The 17,216-nt window shown below is 36.7% G+C and overlaps 1 protein-coding gene across 1 annotated transcript in view; it reads left to right on the top strand.

The window, feature by feature from the left end:
• The window catches only part of SMG1 (SMG1 nonsense mediated mRNA decay associated PI3K related kinase), a 60,731-nt gene that overhangs the window by 21,244 nt on the left and 22,271 nt on the right, over positions 1-17,216 (top strand). Inside the window, exons 10-35 of the mRNA XM_058815680.1 lie at positions 209-382; positions 1,362-1,586; positions 1,698-1,799; positions 2,241-2,510; positions 3,057-3,187; positions 3,879-4,040; positions 4,475-4,593; positions 5,010-5,097; positions 5,180-5,281; positions 5,788-5,928; positions 6,221-6,420; positions 6,664-6,860; positions 7,516-7,683; positions 8,452-8,606; positions 9,060-9,205; positions 9,868-10,069; positions 11,001-11,110; positions 11,501-11,648; positions 12,015-12,174; positions 12,740-12,860; positions 13,495-13,743; positions 14,028-14,312; positions 15,311-15,455; positions 15,727-15,865; positions 16,156-16,386; positions 16,479-16,656. Of these exons, the coding sequence (XP_058671663.1) occupies positions 209-382; positions 1,362-1,586; positions 1,698-1,799; positions 2,241-2,510; positions 3,057-3,187; positions 3,879-4,040; positions 4,475-4,593; positions 5,010-5,097; positions 5,180-5,281; positions 5,788-5,928; positions 6,221-6,420; positions 6,664-6,860; positions 7,516-7,683; positions 8,452-8,606; positions 9,060-9,205; positions 9,868-10,069; positions 11,001-11,110; positions 11,501-11,648; positions 12,015-12,174; positions 12,740-12,860; positions 13,495-13,743; positions 14,028-14,312; positions 15,311-15,455; positions 15,727-15,865; positions 16,156-16,386; positions 16,479-16,656 (4,348 nt within the window). The remainder of the gene's footprint in view (positions 1-208; positions 383-1,361; positions 1,587-1,697; positions 1,800-2,240; positions 2,511-3,056; positions 3,188-3,878; positions 4,041-4,474; positions 4,594-5,009; positions 5,098-5,179; positions 5,282-5,787; positions 5,929-6,220; positions 6,421-6,663; positions 6,861-7,515; positions 7,684-8,451; positions 8,607-9,059; positions 9,206-9,867; positions 10,070-11,000; positions 11,111-11,500; positions 11,649-12,014; positions 12,175-12,739; positions 12,861-13,494; positions 13,744-14,027; positions 14,313-15,310; positions 15,456-15,726; positions 15,866-16,155; positions 16,387-16,478; positions 16,657-17,216) is intronic.

Here is a 17,216-nt window from a genome sequence, read left to right as displayed (position 1 = left end):
TGCTACTCTGACTTCTTGTTGTCATTGTGTGCTTATATTCCACCTTCATGTGTGTGTAGTTAAGAGATACTGGATAAATACACCTGTAATTGGATTGTACAGTTTAATGTCTGGAAAAGAGATGCAGTACTTTCAGTCTCACATTTGGATATTTTACCCATGTGTAAGTTAATGGTGTGTGCTGATACACAACCCTTGTGTGCTGCAGGACCTGAGCCACGTGGCGTCAGGGGAATCGCTAGATGAGGACATTCCTCCCCCGTCGGTGTCGCTGCCCAAGCTGGCCGCCCTGCTGAGGGTGTTCAGCACCGTGGTGAGGAGCATCGGGGAGCGCTTCAGCCCCATCAGGGGACCACCCATCACAGAAGCTTATGTAACTGATGTAAGAGCTCCATTGCTGTGCCTTTCTTGGTTACTCAAATGTTTTGTCACCATCCAGCAATGCATGCCATTGACTGAGCTCGTTTAGGCTTTTTGAACGTTACATGAATGTGTATATTCTCAACTTTGAGTAAATCTATTTTTTCCAAGAAATATGCTACAATACTTTAATAAAAGTATAGATTGTGATAGTGGCACATGAAAATCGTATCAGAAATTAACTTTTTTAGACATTTTAACTTCATGTGGCTGGGTTTGCTTGTTATCTTTGAGACCATGTTATTGTTTATTCAGATAACTATGCCACTATGGAAACTTGAATTCTACTTATGAGTTTGATTTTATAAAATGTGATGGTTTTTATTTGTGTTGAAATTTTATCTATTGAATCTGATAGCAAACTTTTCTAGCTTTATAGTATAGGATGGTGGAAACTCAGAATAAATATTATATAATATGCTAAGTAGCTGATGTGGTTGTGTAATGGGTGAGGAGATAAGATAAAAATACCTGCACTCGAACTCTTGTGGCTGCTGGATGACCTGCCCAGCTGGAATTTATGTCCTTGAGAATTTTGTGAGAGACACAACTTCTTGGGTAAATAAGTGTATGGATTTCCCAGTTGAAGACAAGACAGTTATGTAACTTCTGCATTAATCTGCAGGGGATTCTCGTGACAAAAGTTCAAGAAAACTCATCTGTCTTTTTCAAGGGGAGTTCTGTTGATGTTAGTTGGAGCTGAACAGAACTGTGAATCATAAATTAGGTTTTGTAGATCTCTAACTGAATTGGAAACCAAGCAGTTGAAAGTTTGTTTTTTCTTACACTTCTAAAGTGTAATGTCAAGATGACATTTTTCAGAATAGAATCGAACAAGCTGCAGAGCAGGTGATGGGACAGGATATCAAATGGGTGTGAATACAATTAATTAGCATCTCTCTTTAATGGAGTTTAACTCAGTTGTGTTTTTGATTTTGCAGGTTCTGTACAGAGTAATGAGATGTGTGACTGCAGCAAACCAAGTGTTCTTTTCTGAAGCTGTGCTTACAGCTGCCAATGAGTGTGTTGGGGTTTTACTTGGCAGCCTGGATCCCAGTATGACCATACACTGTGACATGGTCATCACCTATGGATTAGATCAGATGGAAAATTGTCAGACTTGTGGCACTGACTACGTCATTTCAGTCCTGAATCTGTTGACACTGGTTTGTACATGTTTTTATTCTTGTAAGGGACTAGAAAAACAATATTTTGATCAATCTTTAATAATTAGTAAAAATTCAGGTAAAGTTACTTATTTTTGTGTTTATCCCCAGATTGTTGAACAAATAAATACAAAACTACCATCATCATTTGTAGAGAAATTATTTATACCAGAGTCTAAACTACTTGTTCTTCGTTATCATAAGGAGAAAGAGGTAAGAGGAAGTAACTTCTACAGGTGTGTTCCAACAGCCTTCATGCACTTCCTAGAATTAAGCTGTAAAACTTGAGCTGTAAAGCTCATCTTAAATACATTTTTTAGTCTTAACTGAATATCTGAAACTTCTGGAAAGGCGGATATAGCTACTTCTTTGTTTTAGCATTTAGATTTGATAAGAAATTGGAAAGTTTTTGTTATTATGCCAGGTAGAGAAGCCTTAGTTCATCTGGCTTTGATACTCAGTGTGTTGGGTGGATGATCTAGAAAATAATTAGTAGAGTCTGTAAGTAAGAGGTACAGAAAACTGAAGATAGGTATCTGTATCAGATTAAGCTATTCATAGATAAAGAAGAGTGATCTTAAAGTCTTTGTTGCTGATTAGTGTGTTTTATGATTGTTTGTTTTAATCAGTTATTGCTGTAATTATGTTCTCAAGGTCGTTGCAGCAGCCCTTGCTGTATACCAAGCTGTATTGAGCCTGAAGAACATTCCTGTTCTGGAGACTGCTTACAGGTTGATTCTAGGAGAAATGACCTGTGCTTTAAATAGTCTACTCCATAGTTTACATCTTCCTGAGGCCTGTTCTGAAATCCAGCATGACTCTTTCAAGAAGCTTATATCCAATGTGGATAATGCCAAGTTTGTTGTTATATTTGACCTCAGTGCTCTAAGTACTATTGGAAATGCTAAAAACTCATTAATTGGGGTGAGTAAAAACTCAACAGACAGTTCATGCAATAAGTGTAAAAAATACTTCTTTACTTAAAATTAATGTATTACACCAGTAGGGCACATATGTATGACTAAAATGATCATATTTGTCTCTCAACTTCCTAAGTTTTAGAAAAACTCCCAATATTACAACTCAGGGGAAACAGTGGGTGGATTGTATCTCCAGTTGTTGCATAATGAAAAGCAGTTTCTAGGGAAGAGCATCTTATCAGGGTTATTAAGGGTTTAATGCCAAGATCATCATAGTAATTGCTTTTGAAACTCAAGACAGATAAAAGCAGCTGTAAAGTGTCCTTTGGTAGTATATCAGACATATGAAAAAGCTTTCCAGATCTTTCCATATAAAAACATTAACTACTTTTAACAGACTTCTAAAAATGGGAAAGAAAATAGTTACAGTCAGAAAATAATAGAGTTAAATTATTTCCTGTGGGGAAAAAGGGAAAGATATTATATGATGCTATGAAAATTACAGTTAAAAGTAGATCCTAGTTTTTATGTTTCTGTGATTGTTTTATAGATGTGGGCCCTTTCACCAACTGTGTTTGCACTGCTGAGTAAAAACCTGATGATTGTTCATGGTGACATAGCAGTTCACTTCCCTGCTGTCCAGTATGCAGTGCTCTACACACTGTACTCACACTGCTCCAGGTATGGGGTTTGATAATTCAGCATATTTTAAGAGCACTAGGATGGACTGATGTGAATAGAATATATTGTTGGAGGGGTGAAATGGAATAGGCTGTTACAATCAAGCTTTTGCCCAAACTTCCTTAATTAATTTTTACTTTCATTAGTTGCAGGGAAGCTGTATCTCAGCCAGGAAAGCCTATCCTGCCTTCTTAAAGTTGGCCTTTTATTCAAAGGCAGATTAGAAATCTTGTTTGAATAGAGATAACTGAGGGAGAACTCCACTGAAAGTAAATTATGACAGATTATTTACTATTTTGCCTTAATGAGAGTTCTGGGAGGGGTAATGAGATGTAAACAACAGATGTAAATACATTTTAGACCTTATTAATACAAACTGTTGTTAAAGTAAGGGAATATACAATTTTAACTCTTACTCTACGTTCTTAGCTGTGGTGATTTTTCACTAAGCTTTGGATACCAGATGCAGTTGAGAACGTGTTACTGACCTGCATGGACTGATAGCAAATTGTAGCTTTTTCTTTTAGGCTAGGGACCAAAATATTTAGGTTTTGACCAAGTATAGTGTGTGTGTGTGTGCATGTGTTCATTTAACTTTCTTGCTGAGTGTTGATGTTTTTTTTCCTCCTGTAAACTTCAGGGAAGAAAATCTTGGGGTGGTTTTACAGTTTGTTTTTCCTTGCCTTTCCAGGCACGACCATTTCATATCCAGTAGCCTCAGTTCTTCCTCTCCCTCTCTGTTTGATGGAGCAGTTATAAGTACTGTAACTACAGCAACAAAAAAACATTTCTCAATCATACTGAACCTTTTGGGGCTACTGCTTAAGAAGGATAACCTTACTCAAGATACCAGGTAAGGAAAATATTCTTAGAAATTGGGAATTTTTTTTTTTGCCCAGTAGAATACATTAATTCAGAAACCAGGGTAATTTGAATTTGTAAAACTTGGGGTAAATTTAACCTGTCAAATGTTTGAGTTTTTTATACGCTATTAGTGAAATTGTGGAAAAAAGTAGCTGCTTGTTTTATATATGAAAACTAGAGAAGTTGAAGCCTTTCTATGATCTATCCAGTAGAAGCAGAACTATCAAAATTCACTGAAAGAAAGGGTTTGCTCACTGAAAGTATCCTTACCAAAATGCTGTGAAAGCTGGGGACATCTTTAAAGTTAAGAAATAACTTGTTTAGAAAGTGTGAGCTATGGTGTGATACTGATGTACAACGTGAAGTAGTTTAAAAGAACCTCTCTGTAACTCTGTAGAGTGACTAAACTCTTGGTTTTTGAAGGAAACTACTTACAACATGGGCTTTGGAAGTGGCTCTTCTGATGAAGAAGTCAGAAACATATACACCGTTATTTTCTCTCCCATCTTTTCATAACTTTTGCAAAGGACTTTTAGCAAACAGTAAGATATTGCATATTTTTACTTAACTGTCTTTTACATTTCAAAATTAAGTGCATAAATAGCCTTGTCCCACTGATAGTAGCAACTGTACTTGTTTCATTTACTTTAAGGATGCTTCAAGGTTGTATTGTGCAAGAACTTAGACTCTTTTAATGATTCTTTTTTTAAAGTAACTCCCTGTTACTTAATTAATTTTCTTAAGCTAAATTGCAATCTTAAGAGATTTGACACATCACTGACATTTTTGATAGATCAATTTCCCAGTCACAAACCATTTATCAAAAGCACTGGAACAGTTCTGTGATGTATTCAATTCCAAGATCTGTAAATAATATGGGAACAAATGCAGAGCAGTGCAGAAGTTACCTAATTCCAGCAAGAATGACTTTTTTTCTCCTTTCAACTCCTTAATTCAGCACTTCTGGAAGATGTGAACATTTGTCTTCAAGCATGTAGTAGCCTTCATGCCCTGTCTTCCTCCCTTCCAGATGACCTTTTACAGAGGTACTTGCACAGAGTTCTGTAAGTTATTAGAATTCTGCTGATGATGGGGATATTCACCCTTCTTTCCTTCTTGGTGCTGCAGGTGTGTTGATGTGTGTCGTGTTCAGCTTGTGCACAGTGGTGCTCGTGTGAGACAAGCTTTTGGAAAGCTGCTGAAGTCAATTCGTTTGGATGTTGTGTTGAGGTGAGTTGCTCAGACCAACTTCAGTGTAAATAATGGTTTAGTTTCTTCAGAGAGACTTAACCTGAAAAATAATGCCAGCGGACTTAGTTCAAAATCAAAAAGCATGAGCTTACAAAGGTAGTTCTGGGTTGATGGTTGGGCTTGATGATCTTAAAGGTCTCATCCAACCCTCTATGATTCTAGGGTTATCTCTCCTATGCTTTTACTGGTCTAAGAACAGTATGTAGTACACAAAGTAATTAATAAATTTGATTAGTTCTGCATCACTTCTTGAAGTAAACTCTGAGTGTCTGTAAGGTCCCTTTTGTCCAGAGCTTCAGCAGTATTATGTCCTGTAATTTGCCTTGAAGACCTGAACTCTGAAAGAACTTGGTATTAATACCAAGGCACGTAATTACTTGTAGTCATTACCTATAGATATAATGTGTGTGTAACTCTGTTACAAACCTTGTTTTGGTTTATTCAAGTACATTACAGCGTGGGTTGTTTTCTCTCTCTTCTTGCAGTAACCGTACCCACACTGAAATACAAGAAATTTCTTTGGCTATAAGAAGTCACATGAGCAAAGCTCCAAGTAACACATTCCACCCACAGGATTTCTCTGATGTCATCAGTTTTATTTTGTATGGAAACCTCCACCGAACTGGGTAAGAACTCCTTGTAGAACTGAAATCTATCAATGCTGAATTTATAGTAAATAAGTCTAAGTTACATTTAAAATCTGTATTTGTTACAAACTACGTTGCTTTACTTTCAAACTTTTTTTATACTTTTTGTACTTTTAAATATTTGTAAACATCTTACATACACACCTTTTGGCATATTTTCCTATGTACATTGCTGCTTGGAAGTTAATTTTGTGAGGGATCTGTTTGTGAACAATAGGGAGATGAAGTGTGTACAGTATGAACTTATCAATGCACTGATGTTTCCTTTCAGGAAGGATAACTGGTTAGAAAGGTTATTCTATAGCTGTCAAAGGCTGGATAAGAGAGATCAGCCCACCATCCCTCGGAACCTGCTGAAGACTGATGCTGTGCTGTGGCAATGGGCTGTCTGGGAAGCAGCTCAGTTCACTGTGCTCTCAAAGCTAAGAACTCCTCTGGGGAGAGCCCAAGATACATTTCAAACAATTGAAGGTAAAGTAAGAAATATACTTTATTTTGATGAGATTTTTTGGTAAGGTTGTGAGGCAAAGGTGTTCATGTCTAAGGCAAGAGGCACAATGGATTTATTTTTCAGTGCATAGAGATTTTAAAGATTCTGCATAATTACTGTTAACTTGTGGTAGATTTTGAGAGCTAGCATTGCTATCCCTTTGCACATTTAAATACAATACCCTTTGGTAACTCTTTTTTCCCATGTTTTGGTAAAATGTGCAGGTATTATTAGGAGCCTTGCAGCCCACACATTAAACCCTGATCAAGATGTCAGCCAGTGGACTACTGCAGACAATGATGAAGGACACAGTAGCAACCAGCTCAGGCTTGTTCTCCTTCTGCAGTATTTGGAGAACTTGGAAAAACTGATGTACAATGCGTATGAAGGATGTGCCAATGCCCTTACCTCTCCACCCAAGGTTTGTTTATCTTGCAGTGCTGATGTTGCTTGGAACAGTCTGGTGAATGAACAGTGTCTTCAGGATTGTTCAGTTCTTAGCCATGGAATTCCAGAAAAACTTCTTAACGTTTGAGGCTCCTAAAACACTTTGGCTTTAACTTTGGCATATTCCTACAGAGCATGTTAAACCAGGCTTTGTTTCTGGAGTACCAGCTTGCATAGTGGTACAAATCCAGCAAGACTGTAGTACCTCTGATTTGTACCAGTCACTTATTTGTAGATCGTCAGCAGCCCTATTATACAGTAACACAGTTATTTAAGGCTTTAATTGCTTTTTGGGGACTGTAGTAATTATTTATAAGCAACATACCCCGTTGTGTATTTCTAAGTGCAAAGCATTCTTCACTGTAGAAACAAGCTGTTTAATTACCAGACTTTGATGTGACAGTAATACATGATTTATAGTCAGTGCATATTAAGACTTCTGGCCTGCCAGTGTTCCTGGCCAGTTGCATTCTACATGTGATTTCACACAACTTACATTAATAAAATTAATGATTAATTGAAGACTGGAGAAAACAAACCTTCCTGCCTTTGATATCAATCTTAAGTACTTAACTGTTTAGGTTTGTGCAGAGGAATGTTGTTGTGAAACTTCTTTCCTGTCTCTGAAGGTTATCAGGACGTTCTTTTACACCAACCGCCAGACGTGCCAGGACTGGCTGACACGGATTAGACTGTCCATCATGAGAGTGGGACTGCTGGCTGGCCAGCCTGCTGTCACAGTCAGGCATGGATTTGATTTACTCACAGAAATGAAAACTAATAATAGTATCTCTCAGGTACTCTCTTTTCAACCTCTGTGGACTACTGCAGAAATATTCACAATGATATTCTAAAAGAAGTAAGCTAAGGCAACCAATAGTTACTAAACCAAGTGGTATGTAAAAGAATGAGTTATTTAAAGCCACATTTTTAATTTGTATGTTTTTATTGTGGTTGTGGTACTGTGGATTGGAGGTTAAGATGTACTGAACACATGTGGTCAAATACTACACAGGAACGAATGCTAGAGTTAATTCACAGTTTTAATTGAGCAATTTCTAATTTAATGGAAACCTTGTGAAACTGGTGCTGCATTTGTGTGAGGCCATACCAAGCTTGTGGTAGTGTGATGTTTTTGTGTCATGGGAGTACCCTTCCTCTAACTAGCAGCAGCCAAGTTCAAGGGTGGGATGGAAGGATAAAGTAGTTAAAGCCTTCTTGAAAGGGTTGAATAGTTTCTTCAGTACTTGATTTGATTTGCTTAAATGTTTTACCAAAGGAGGTTTGCTAGTTCTTTGTTACTTTGTGCTCCCTTAAAATTCTCATGCAGGTACAAAGCCACCACACAGTGATTGCTCACCATTGGTGTTCAGGCTGTGGGTTCACAGCACAAACTCTTCCCTTGGCTCCCCTGCTCTTCCAAAAGCAGTGCAGTGGATGGGATCAGGAGCACTTGTAGATGTGCATAGTGAAATACTGCTTCACCATTTCTGAGCATTCACCCACAGACAGGGGGCTCTTGCATTAGATGAGTTTGTTAAATAATGCTTTTGGTTTGCATTTAGGGAAATGAATTGGAAGTGACAATTATGATGCTGGTAGAAGCATTATGTGAGCTTCACTGTCCTGAAGCTATTCAGGGGATTGCTGTCTGGTCTTCTGCTGTAGTTGGGAAGAGCCTCTCCTGGATCAATTCTGTAGCTCAGCAAGCAGAAGGACGGTAAGCTTTCACAAATTATTGGATGCTACAAACTTGGATGTTTTTTCCTTCTAGGAAAAGTTCTGCTTCTGAGTCTTTTAAACTGTGGCATGAGTCAAGGCTGCTGATGAACTTCCATGTCAATTATACTCAGTGAATCTTTTCAGAGATGTTATATGTATTTAATCAGTATTCAGATTAAAATTGTGACAGGCAAATATAAAACTCATTTATTTCTTTCTTTTTCTACTTGATTTGAAGTTTACATTGAAAGTTTCATGGACAAGCTTTTATCAAATGCTATAACCTGGAAATTCAGCCAGCAACCTCATATCCTATCCTAATCCCTTTCTTTTGCTGAAGGTGATATGAGTATTGGAGTAAAATAATGCTCAAAATCTAGTTTATTTACAAAAAAACTAAAAACCCAGCCTCGTTCTTTAAGATGCTGACTGAAATATTGAATTGTTTTAGGTTTGAAAAAGCAACTGCAGAATACCAGGAGCACCTCTGCTCCATGACTGGAGTGGATTGCTGTATAACAGGCTTTGACAAGACTGTTCTGAAGTTGGCCAATTCCAACAGTGTGAACAATGCCAGCCCAAAGCATTCCCTGAATGGTCAGTGTTTGTTTTCTTTTTAAGAGAAATACAACTGTGTAAATGTGTACATAAAATAAGAACATTCAGTGATACAGCCATAGTGATGTCTGACTCTGAAATCTGAAAACCTGTTTCTGTCTGCAGTTAAACTGAACCACTTAATGCCCTTGAAACCAGTATTATATGTAGATAGGAGGGTTTACAGTACTGAGGTCTAGCTGAATGAAACTAAAGGTAATAGGTAAAATATTTTGTAACTTACTAATTTAAATCTAGTTTATTTTAGATCATCATAACGTAAACCTTAGTGTTTATGACATAATTGTATCATAAATGCACTAGTTACTCGGAGATTTTTAACTTCTAAGACTTGGTTGCAGTATTCTGTTTCATCTTTGAAAATGAACATCCTTTGTTCCTAATTTAGTAGTTCTGTTTTTCTGTTTTGATGTTCCTTTACGGATATAAACTAAATTTTTTCAAAACCTCATCTGAAAAGATTCTTTTCCCTTAGAAAAAGTGTCAGTGGAAGAATCCTGTAAAAGTTGTGTATCTTTGATTTTTTTTTTTTTAATTAATAGTTTTTCTTGACAAAAGACACAGAAATAATGTTTCAGTAATAGAACTGCTGTTTGAAAAAATATATATGTGTGTTTATATAAAATTTTTTCATTCCATAGGAGAAACTAGAAAAACTGTTCTGACTAAGCCAAGTGAGTCTTCACCTGAAGTGATAAACTACCTGGGTAACAAGGCATGTGAATGTTACATTTCCATTGCTGACTGGTCTGCTGTTCAGGAGTGGCAAAACATGGTCCATGAACTGAAGAAAAGCAATAGTAATACCTCAATCAACCTGAAAGCAGATTTTAACTACATAAAGTAAGGATATAATTAATTTTTTCCACAGTACCTAAGAGTTCATTGTTTTGCAGCTGAAATATTAAAGTTTTAATGGATTTTAAAAATTGGATGTCAGTTTCTAAGTAGAGGCATAGAAAGAAGAGAGGGGTGTTCTTGGGAGGGTGAAAACTTGGCCATGGCATTTACAGATGAAGAGATAATATCATTCTAAATAGCTACTGTAGCTTTCTGGCTGCTGAGGCTGCTTAGTATTCAAGAGATAAATCTTTCATTGAAGGAAAAAAGATGCCAAATTTATTCTGCTTTACTCAGCAAAAGATGAATCCTTTTGCACAACTTAAATAAAATGTATCTCAGTGGTTCTTAAAAATATCTTAATATACTAATTAATGGAAAAAGTGGCCAAGACCACTTGTTTCCTATGAGTTTTTTAGTTTTGCTTTTTTTTTTAAATGAAATTTAGAATTGTAGCTTGTGCATTTATTTCCTGATCTTTGATATTTTTCTAGTTAATGAAAAAATACTTGTGACATTGATTAGACCTTCAAAGTTTAAGGATAGTCGCTTTTTATTTGACAATTTGATTGCTTTCCATTCCTGCATGATTGTGGTAAACATAGTAAAATCCGTTTGGCTGAAATTTCTTGACTTGAAAATAAAAAGCACAGAAGGAAGCAGTGAAATAAAATCTGCAGATCTGAAAAGATGACTGCTTCTGTCAGAGAAAGGAGCTTTTCTTTCCCTTTGGTACTGGATTCTTTCATTTGTTGCAGAACTAGTGCCTGTTATTGATGTATGTGATAATTGAGATTTTTTGCTTAGAATTAGTCATAAGTGCTCTGTAGGATTTGGAGTTAGTCTTGAGTCTTTTCTTTTTGCTGTGTAATAAACTTGGCAACTGGAGTGAAGTAAAAAATACGAAAATAAAACTATAAATGTTAAATTGCAGATCTTTGAGCAGCTTTGAATCTGGACAACTTACTGAATGCACTGAACAACTAGAATTATTACCAGGAGAAAATATCAACCTGCTTGCAGGGGGATCCAAAGAAAAAATAGGTATAAATGCATAAATTAACATTTACTTCAAATGCAAAATAAATAATTCTTTGTGCATCTCTATAAATGACAGACTGAAACATTGAATGCAGTTTGCTGTGTTGAGTGGACTGACCATAACCCTTAATAATCAAGCTTCAAAATGTTTGGCAATGGTCATCCTAAATGTTGATGCAAATGTGTTTTCTGGAGTTAATGTGACTGTTTATAAGTAAACTATGATGAATATTCATAACAGAATATTATGAATACATACACATATAAAAATATATGTTTTTAAAAGAGGGTTTTTTCCCTAACTTCCTTACTGTGAAAAATGCATTATCAGATGGTGAAACGTGATAAAATTTGGCAGTTCTAGTTGGTTTCAATTGTTTAATCTCCATGTAGACATGAAGAAGCTCCTTCCTAATATGCTAAGTCCTGATCCAAGAGAACTTCAAAAAGCAGTTGAAGTACAGCTTTTGAGAAGTTCAGTATGTCTGGCAACAGCTGTAAACCACATAGAACAGGAGCAAAAGTGGCAGTCAATATCTGAGTAAGTTGAAATGTGCTATGAATTAATGTGAAAACTGTGAAAACCTGTTCTAGTTTGTTAAACATAACTTTGTGTAAAGCTTCAGCATCCATGGCAGTTCTAGCTGTTGTGAGTTATAAGCTTACTGAGGAAAAATAAGATTGCTTAACATGGAATTCATGTAGTTTATAAAGTACTTGAGTTGATAAAGTACTTCTGTGTCAGTGTAATAATAAAGTATTGTAACATAACTTGTATGATATTGCAACACTTTCTCACCATCCTTTTAAAGATACTGATTTTGTTTTTTCTTCAGTAATTTTGATATCACTATTTACTCTTACAGTCTAGCTAAGAAAAATGACTGTCCTGACCCTTTAATTTCAGAAATCTTATCAAGTACCTGAAGCAAACCTCCCGCATTGCCATTGGGCCTTTGAGGCTTTCCACGCTCACCGTGTCTCAGTCTTTACCAGTGTTGAGCACTCTTCAGTTGTACTGTTCTTCTGCTTTGGAAAACACTGTATGCAACAGGCTGACATCAGAGGTAATTCTTTGTGTTTAAAACCTAAATTGGGAAAATGTCTTTTGCCATGTCATATTGTGGAGTATTGAATATAAAACATAGATTAATTGTTTTGATTGTTAATCGTATTGTAAAAAGACCACATTTAGTTTTCTAATGTGCCTTGACCCTAGTTTTTATAAGTTTACATCTTAATTGGACTTCTCTCTGTAGTTATAAATATTCCTCTCTTTGAATTATACTTACAGTATTTTTGAGGTGTTATTGATAGTTGCCTTTTAGAGTGTTGCTATTTCTTCTCTGAATACATTGTAACATGCACTTAATTTACTTTCAAAACAACTTAAAAATATTCTAATAAAAAAATCACTTCAGCAATTAAGAACTGAATGTCAGACTTCAACCACTATGAATGTTCTGGATGTAATTTCTAATCCCATTGTTCAGAAGACAACAGTTCTTAGTGTTGTCCTCTCAAAATCAAACATAAAACATATCTCTTAGTGATAAAGTGTGGTCTTTGGTTTTAATTAATGGAAATGCATGGTAGTAAAGTTGTCTCTCAAGACAATTGTGCCTCTTGCAGGACTGTCTGATACCTCTCTTCAATGAAGCGTTGAGGTCATGCAAGCAGCACGATGTAAGGCCATGGATGCATGCCCTGAGGTACACGGTGTACCAGAATCAACTGATGGAAAAGCTTAAAGGTGTGTGAGCTCTCAGTATGGTGCTGTGAAAAGCAAATGCAGAATTTGGATTTAAGTTGTCTGCTGAAAGCAGCAGCTGTCTTTTTCTAGTATTTTAGATGAAGTACTTTTTAAAAGCCAAGTTTTTTTTCCTTCAGGTGTCTTGTTTTACTAGTCATACATGTCTTGATTAGTCCTGTGATGTAGACAGTGTCAACAAGAAAAACAACATTCTGAAGTGTTTATACTCCTCTCCTAATAACCCCTTAATTGCTCATCACTTCATACTTTAACTGCTTTCACTTTTGAACATTTCAACATAATGAATAATGGGTCTTCACAAACAGTCATGAAAGCCCTTTAAATGTGCAGTATGAAAAGAAGTAATGGGAGAAAAAAAGTTCTGTCAGAGGAAAAGTAGGCTTATTAGCTAAGAAGAATGATTACAGTAGAAAAAAAATCTTTTGCCTAGCAGATAATCTATGGATAGAATTTTGGTTTCAGATGGGGTATATAAATATTCTAGACATAAGTCATCTAAATCTCTGAAGCAATTTTTACTGGTGCCCATGTACACAATACATTGGACAGAAATTTCTGTGTGCCAGACAGTGGTTTAATACTTTTGTTTACCATGTCTTGCTCCCTTCTTTAGAACCAACAGTCCCAATTAAAAGCCATCTCATGGAACTGGGCTTAACAGCAGCGAAGTTTGCACGGAAGCGAGGAAACATCGCCCTGGCCACGCGGCTGCTGGCGCAGTGCAGCGAGGTGCAGCTGGGGAAAACCACCACTGCACAGGACCTCGTCCAGCACTTTAAAAAACTGTCTGCACCAGGTCAGATAGATGAAAAATGGGGTCCTGAACTTGATATTGAGAAAACAAAGTTGTTATACACAGCAGGTGAGCGTTATGTTGTAGGGAATTGTGGTTTTTTTTCCTTATAACCAGGCTGGTTCCCCTCACCTTGAAGTCACAATAGGGCAGTATCACTAGGAACTGATTTCATCCCATTAGCCGTTGTCTGTCTGAACGTGTTTTCATAAGTTTTTTCATGCTTATCATTCTTCAAAAGAGAATTTTCTGTGTAAAAATGTATTGCTACAAGTTTTATATGAATGTGCTGACTTTCAGAACAGTTTTAAATAATAGCAGTGTACTGAACATCTGCTTTCCATGATATGCAGGTCAGTCAACACATGCCATGGAAATGCTGAGTTCTTGTGCCATATCTTTCTGCAAATCTGCCAAAGCTGAGTATGCAGTTGCTAAATCTATTCTCACACTGGCTAAATGGATTCAAGCAGAATGGAAAGAGATCTCAGGACAGTTGAAACAAGTATATAGAGCTCAACAGCAGCAGAATCACAGTGGCCTGACCACCTTGTCTAAAAACATATACAGTCTGATTGAGCTGCCAGCTGTTAATACACTGGAAGATGAATATCCTAGGATTGAAAGTGAATCTACAGGTATGTTTGTTCTCATTGTTCTTAAAAATAGTTACTGATAAATACAGTGAGGGATATAACATCAGTTATATTGATGAAGACTAAGTGCTCCATCACTCATGTATTTGTTTTCCTAATACATGTGTCAAGGGTGTGTATTTTGTGCAAAAGGTAGCTATACACAGTTTAAAAACCTAAACTTCTTAATACTGATATTTCATATTTCTGTCACATTTTTCCCATTCAAGTAATGGTGGCCGGAGGAAGAAACTGGGATATGTTTATTTTGTATTGAGGATATCAGTTACTGTCCTGTATGTGTTTGCTTTCAGCTTGTGTATCTGCTAAAGTCTGAGTTAGATCTTTGAGGTTTAAGCATGGAGAGGATTTGTTATGAAGGCCCCCATAAGTGTGAAAAGTACTTCAGGATTTTTCATTATCTTTAATCTGTAATTAATCTGAACACTTCTGCTGTTACTGCAGAATGTGTTCTCAAATTCCTAATTTCCAGCATTTTCTTTAAATGTTAAGATAAATTCTGTGTTTCTTTAAACTTGGATTTCATAAATAACTTCATTCCTCTCATGCAAAGTCAGAATTATTGTGGAGCTGTTTGTGGATGTTAAACAGTAGGTGCTTTCTGACTTGATGGTAAAGAACATAAATACATACACAAATAAATACAACCACAGTGCCCTGGGTACTTTATAAAGTCTTCTCTCTGAAGCACTGCTCCTCTGGAGGTCATGAGTTCCTTCCCTCAATTCCACCTCTCTGTGAGAGAGGAAGGAATTTTAGAGTGTCAGCAGTGGTTGTTGGCAAATGGAAACTAAACTTTATTTTGAAGCTGTGTCAGAACTGAAAAATAATTGCATTTTGGAAAATTTTGCACTGTTGGGTATTAATTTTACTAAAAAAATACTGTATGCCCATAATGTTTTAGTGTTATTTTCTGTGCTAAGGAAGGCCTAAGTAGGTTTTACACTGTAACACATATTACTCTATTTCTCCCATCACAGTAAACATTGGAGTTGGAGAACCAGACTTTATCTTGGGCCAGCTGTATCACTTGTCTTCAGTGCAGGCACCTGAAGTAGCCAAGTCTTGGGCAGCCCTGGCTAGCTGGGCTTACAGATGGGGCCGCAAAGTGGTTGATAATGCCAGGTAAATACAGCCTAGTGCTTGAATTTGTGCAGTACAATTGCTTTTCTTAAGATAAACTTACCTGTGTATTTATGATTGCTGTTGTATGTGGTCTGAAGTTTGATGTGAGCAGAGAAATGAGTTTTCTCCTGGTTGGTTGCCTCTGTAAAACAAAGCAAACTTAATTCTGAGATAAAGATGATTTCTTCCTTCAAAAAGTTTTATAGATAGACTTGCAGTAGCTCCACAAATACTCATGTAATGGGGATCAATAATTCATTGACTGTTACAGTCAGGGAGAAGGTGTTCGGCTGCTGCCCCGGGAGAAGTCCGAGGTTCAGAACTTGCTCCCAGACAACATTGCAGAGGAGGACAAAGAGAAAATCTATGGCATTCTTGGGCAGGCAGTGTGTCGGCCTGCTGGCATCCAAGTAAGTGTAGATTTGTTTGTGTGAAAAAATGTTCAGCTTCAGCATGAACTTTATTTTCTTCTTCTTGCAGTTCATGTTAACTCTTGTAAATGTCTTAAAGTTAAAATTCATACAGCACAAGAAACTATCTGTTAGCCATATGGTAACCACCTGTTGGATGAACTATGGTAATGTGATCAAGTAATGCAGTTGCATGAGCTGCTAGGCAAAAACTGACTTAGGAGCTAAGACTGCTTGTAGAAATTATTGGAGGACTTAATCAAACCTGCTTTCCCTTTATTTGCATTTAGGATGAAGATATGACTCTACAAATCACTGAAAATGAGGACAATGAAGAAGATGATATGGTGGATGTGATATGGCGTCAGTTATTAACAAGTTGTCCCTGGCTTTCAGATCTTGATGAAAATGCAACAGAAGGATTAATTAAAGTCTGGAGGAAAGTTGTAGACAGAATCTTCAGTCTCTATAAACTGTCCTGCAGTGCATACTTTACATTCCTCAAACTCAATGCGGGGCAGGTTAGTGTTGATGTGGAAGCCAAGTTACAAAGTTTTTTAAATGAGGATATGATCTATATACTTAATTTAGAGGAGTATTTCTGTTTTTCAAGGTTCCACTTGATGAAGAAGATCCCAGACTGCACTTAAGAAACACCTCTGAACAAAGCACGGATGATGTAATCGTGATGGCAACGCTGAGACTGTTACGGTTGCTTGTGAAGCATGCTGGAGAGCTTAGACAGTATCTAGAGCATGGGCTAGAAACTACACCTACTGCTCCTTGGAGAGGTAAACATATGTTATCTAGCTGTTAAAATTATTTTGAGACATTTTCTCTAAATGCAGAAAGCTCTTTATTGCACATTGATAAAATTTTTATTTAAGTGTGAGACAGGAGACCCTGTCTTTCAGTAAATGATGTCACTGAAGATGTTAAAGTGTGCCACACGCCCTGATTGTGAAGTAGATAAGTAGCACAGATTTTGATCCCCTCCTTCCCCCACCTGAAGACATAGAAAAGAGAAAGGGGATGTGGTTTGTGAAGTATTACATCACATGGCCACTCTATAAAACAAACGAGGTGGGTTTTTTCTAGTTACATTTGAGAAAGATGTGTGACTAAAGCCACACGTTTCAGAAGTAGTTGTTTGTCATTACACTGCAGGTTCTGGTTGTTCAGGGACTTTCCCTCAAAGGTTATAGTGTTACTGTGGGAGGCAAAGAAGAGGAGGCCACCTATTGTAAAGTTGCACTTTGTTTTGGGCTTTTTTGTAAATTGGTAAATTTGTACTTCTTTGATTTACATTCTCCCTATGCAAAAATAATGGCATGCTTTTAAAATAAAATTC

This window comes from Ammospiza caudacuta, chromosome 17 (assembly GCF_027887145.1).
Source record: "Ammospiza caudacuta isolate bAmmCau1 chromosome 17, bAmmCau1.pri, whole genome shotgun sequence".
In the NCBI taxonomy this organism is placed as follows: domain Eukaryota; kingdom Metazoa; phylum Chordata; class Aves; order Passeriformes; family Passerellidae; genus Ammospiza; species Ammospiza caudacuta.
The sequence above is the reverse complement of the archived record's forward strand: the minus strand, read 5'-3'. Positions and strand labels throughout refer to the sequence as shown.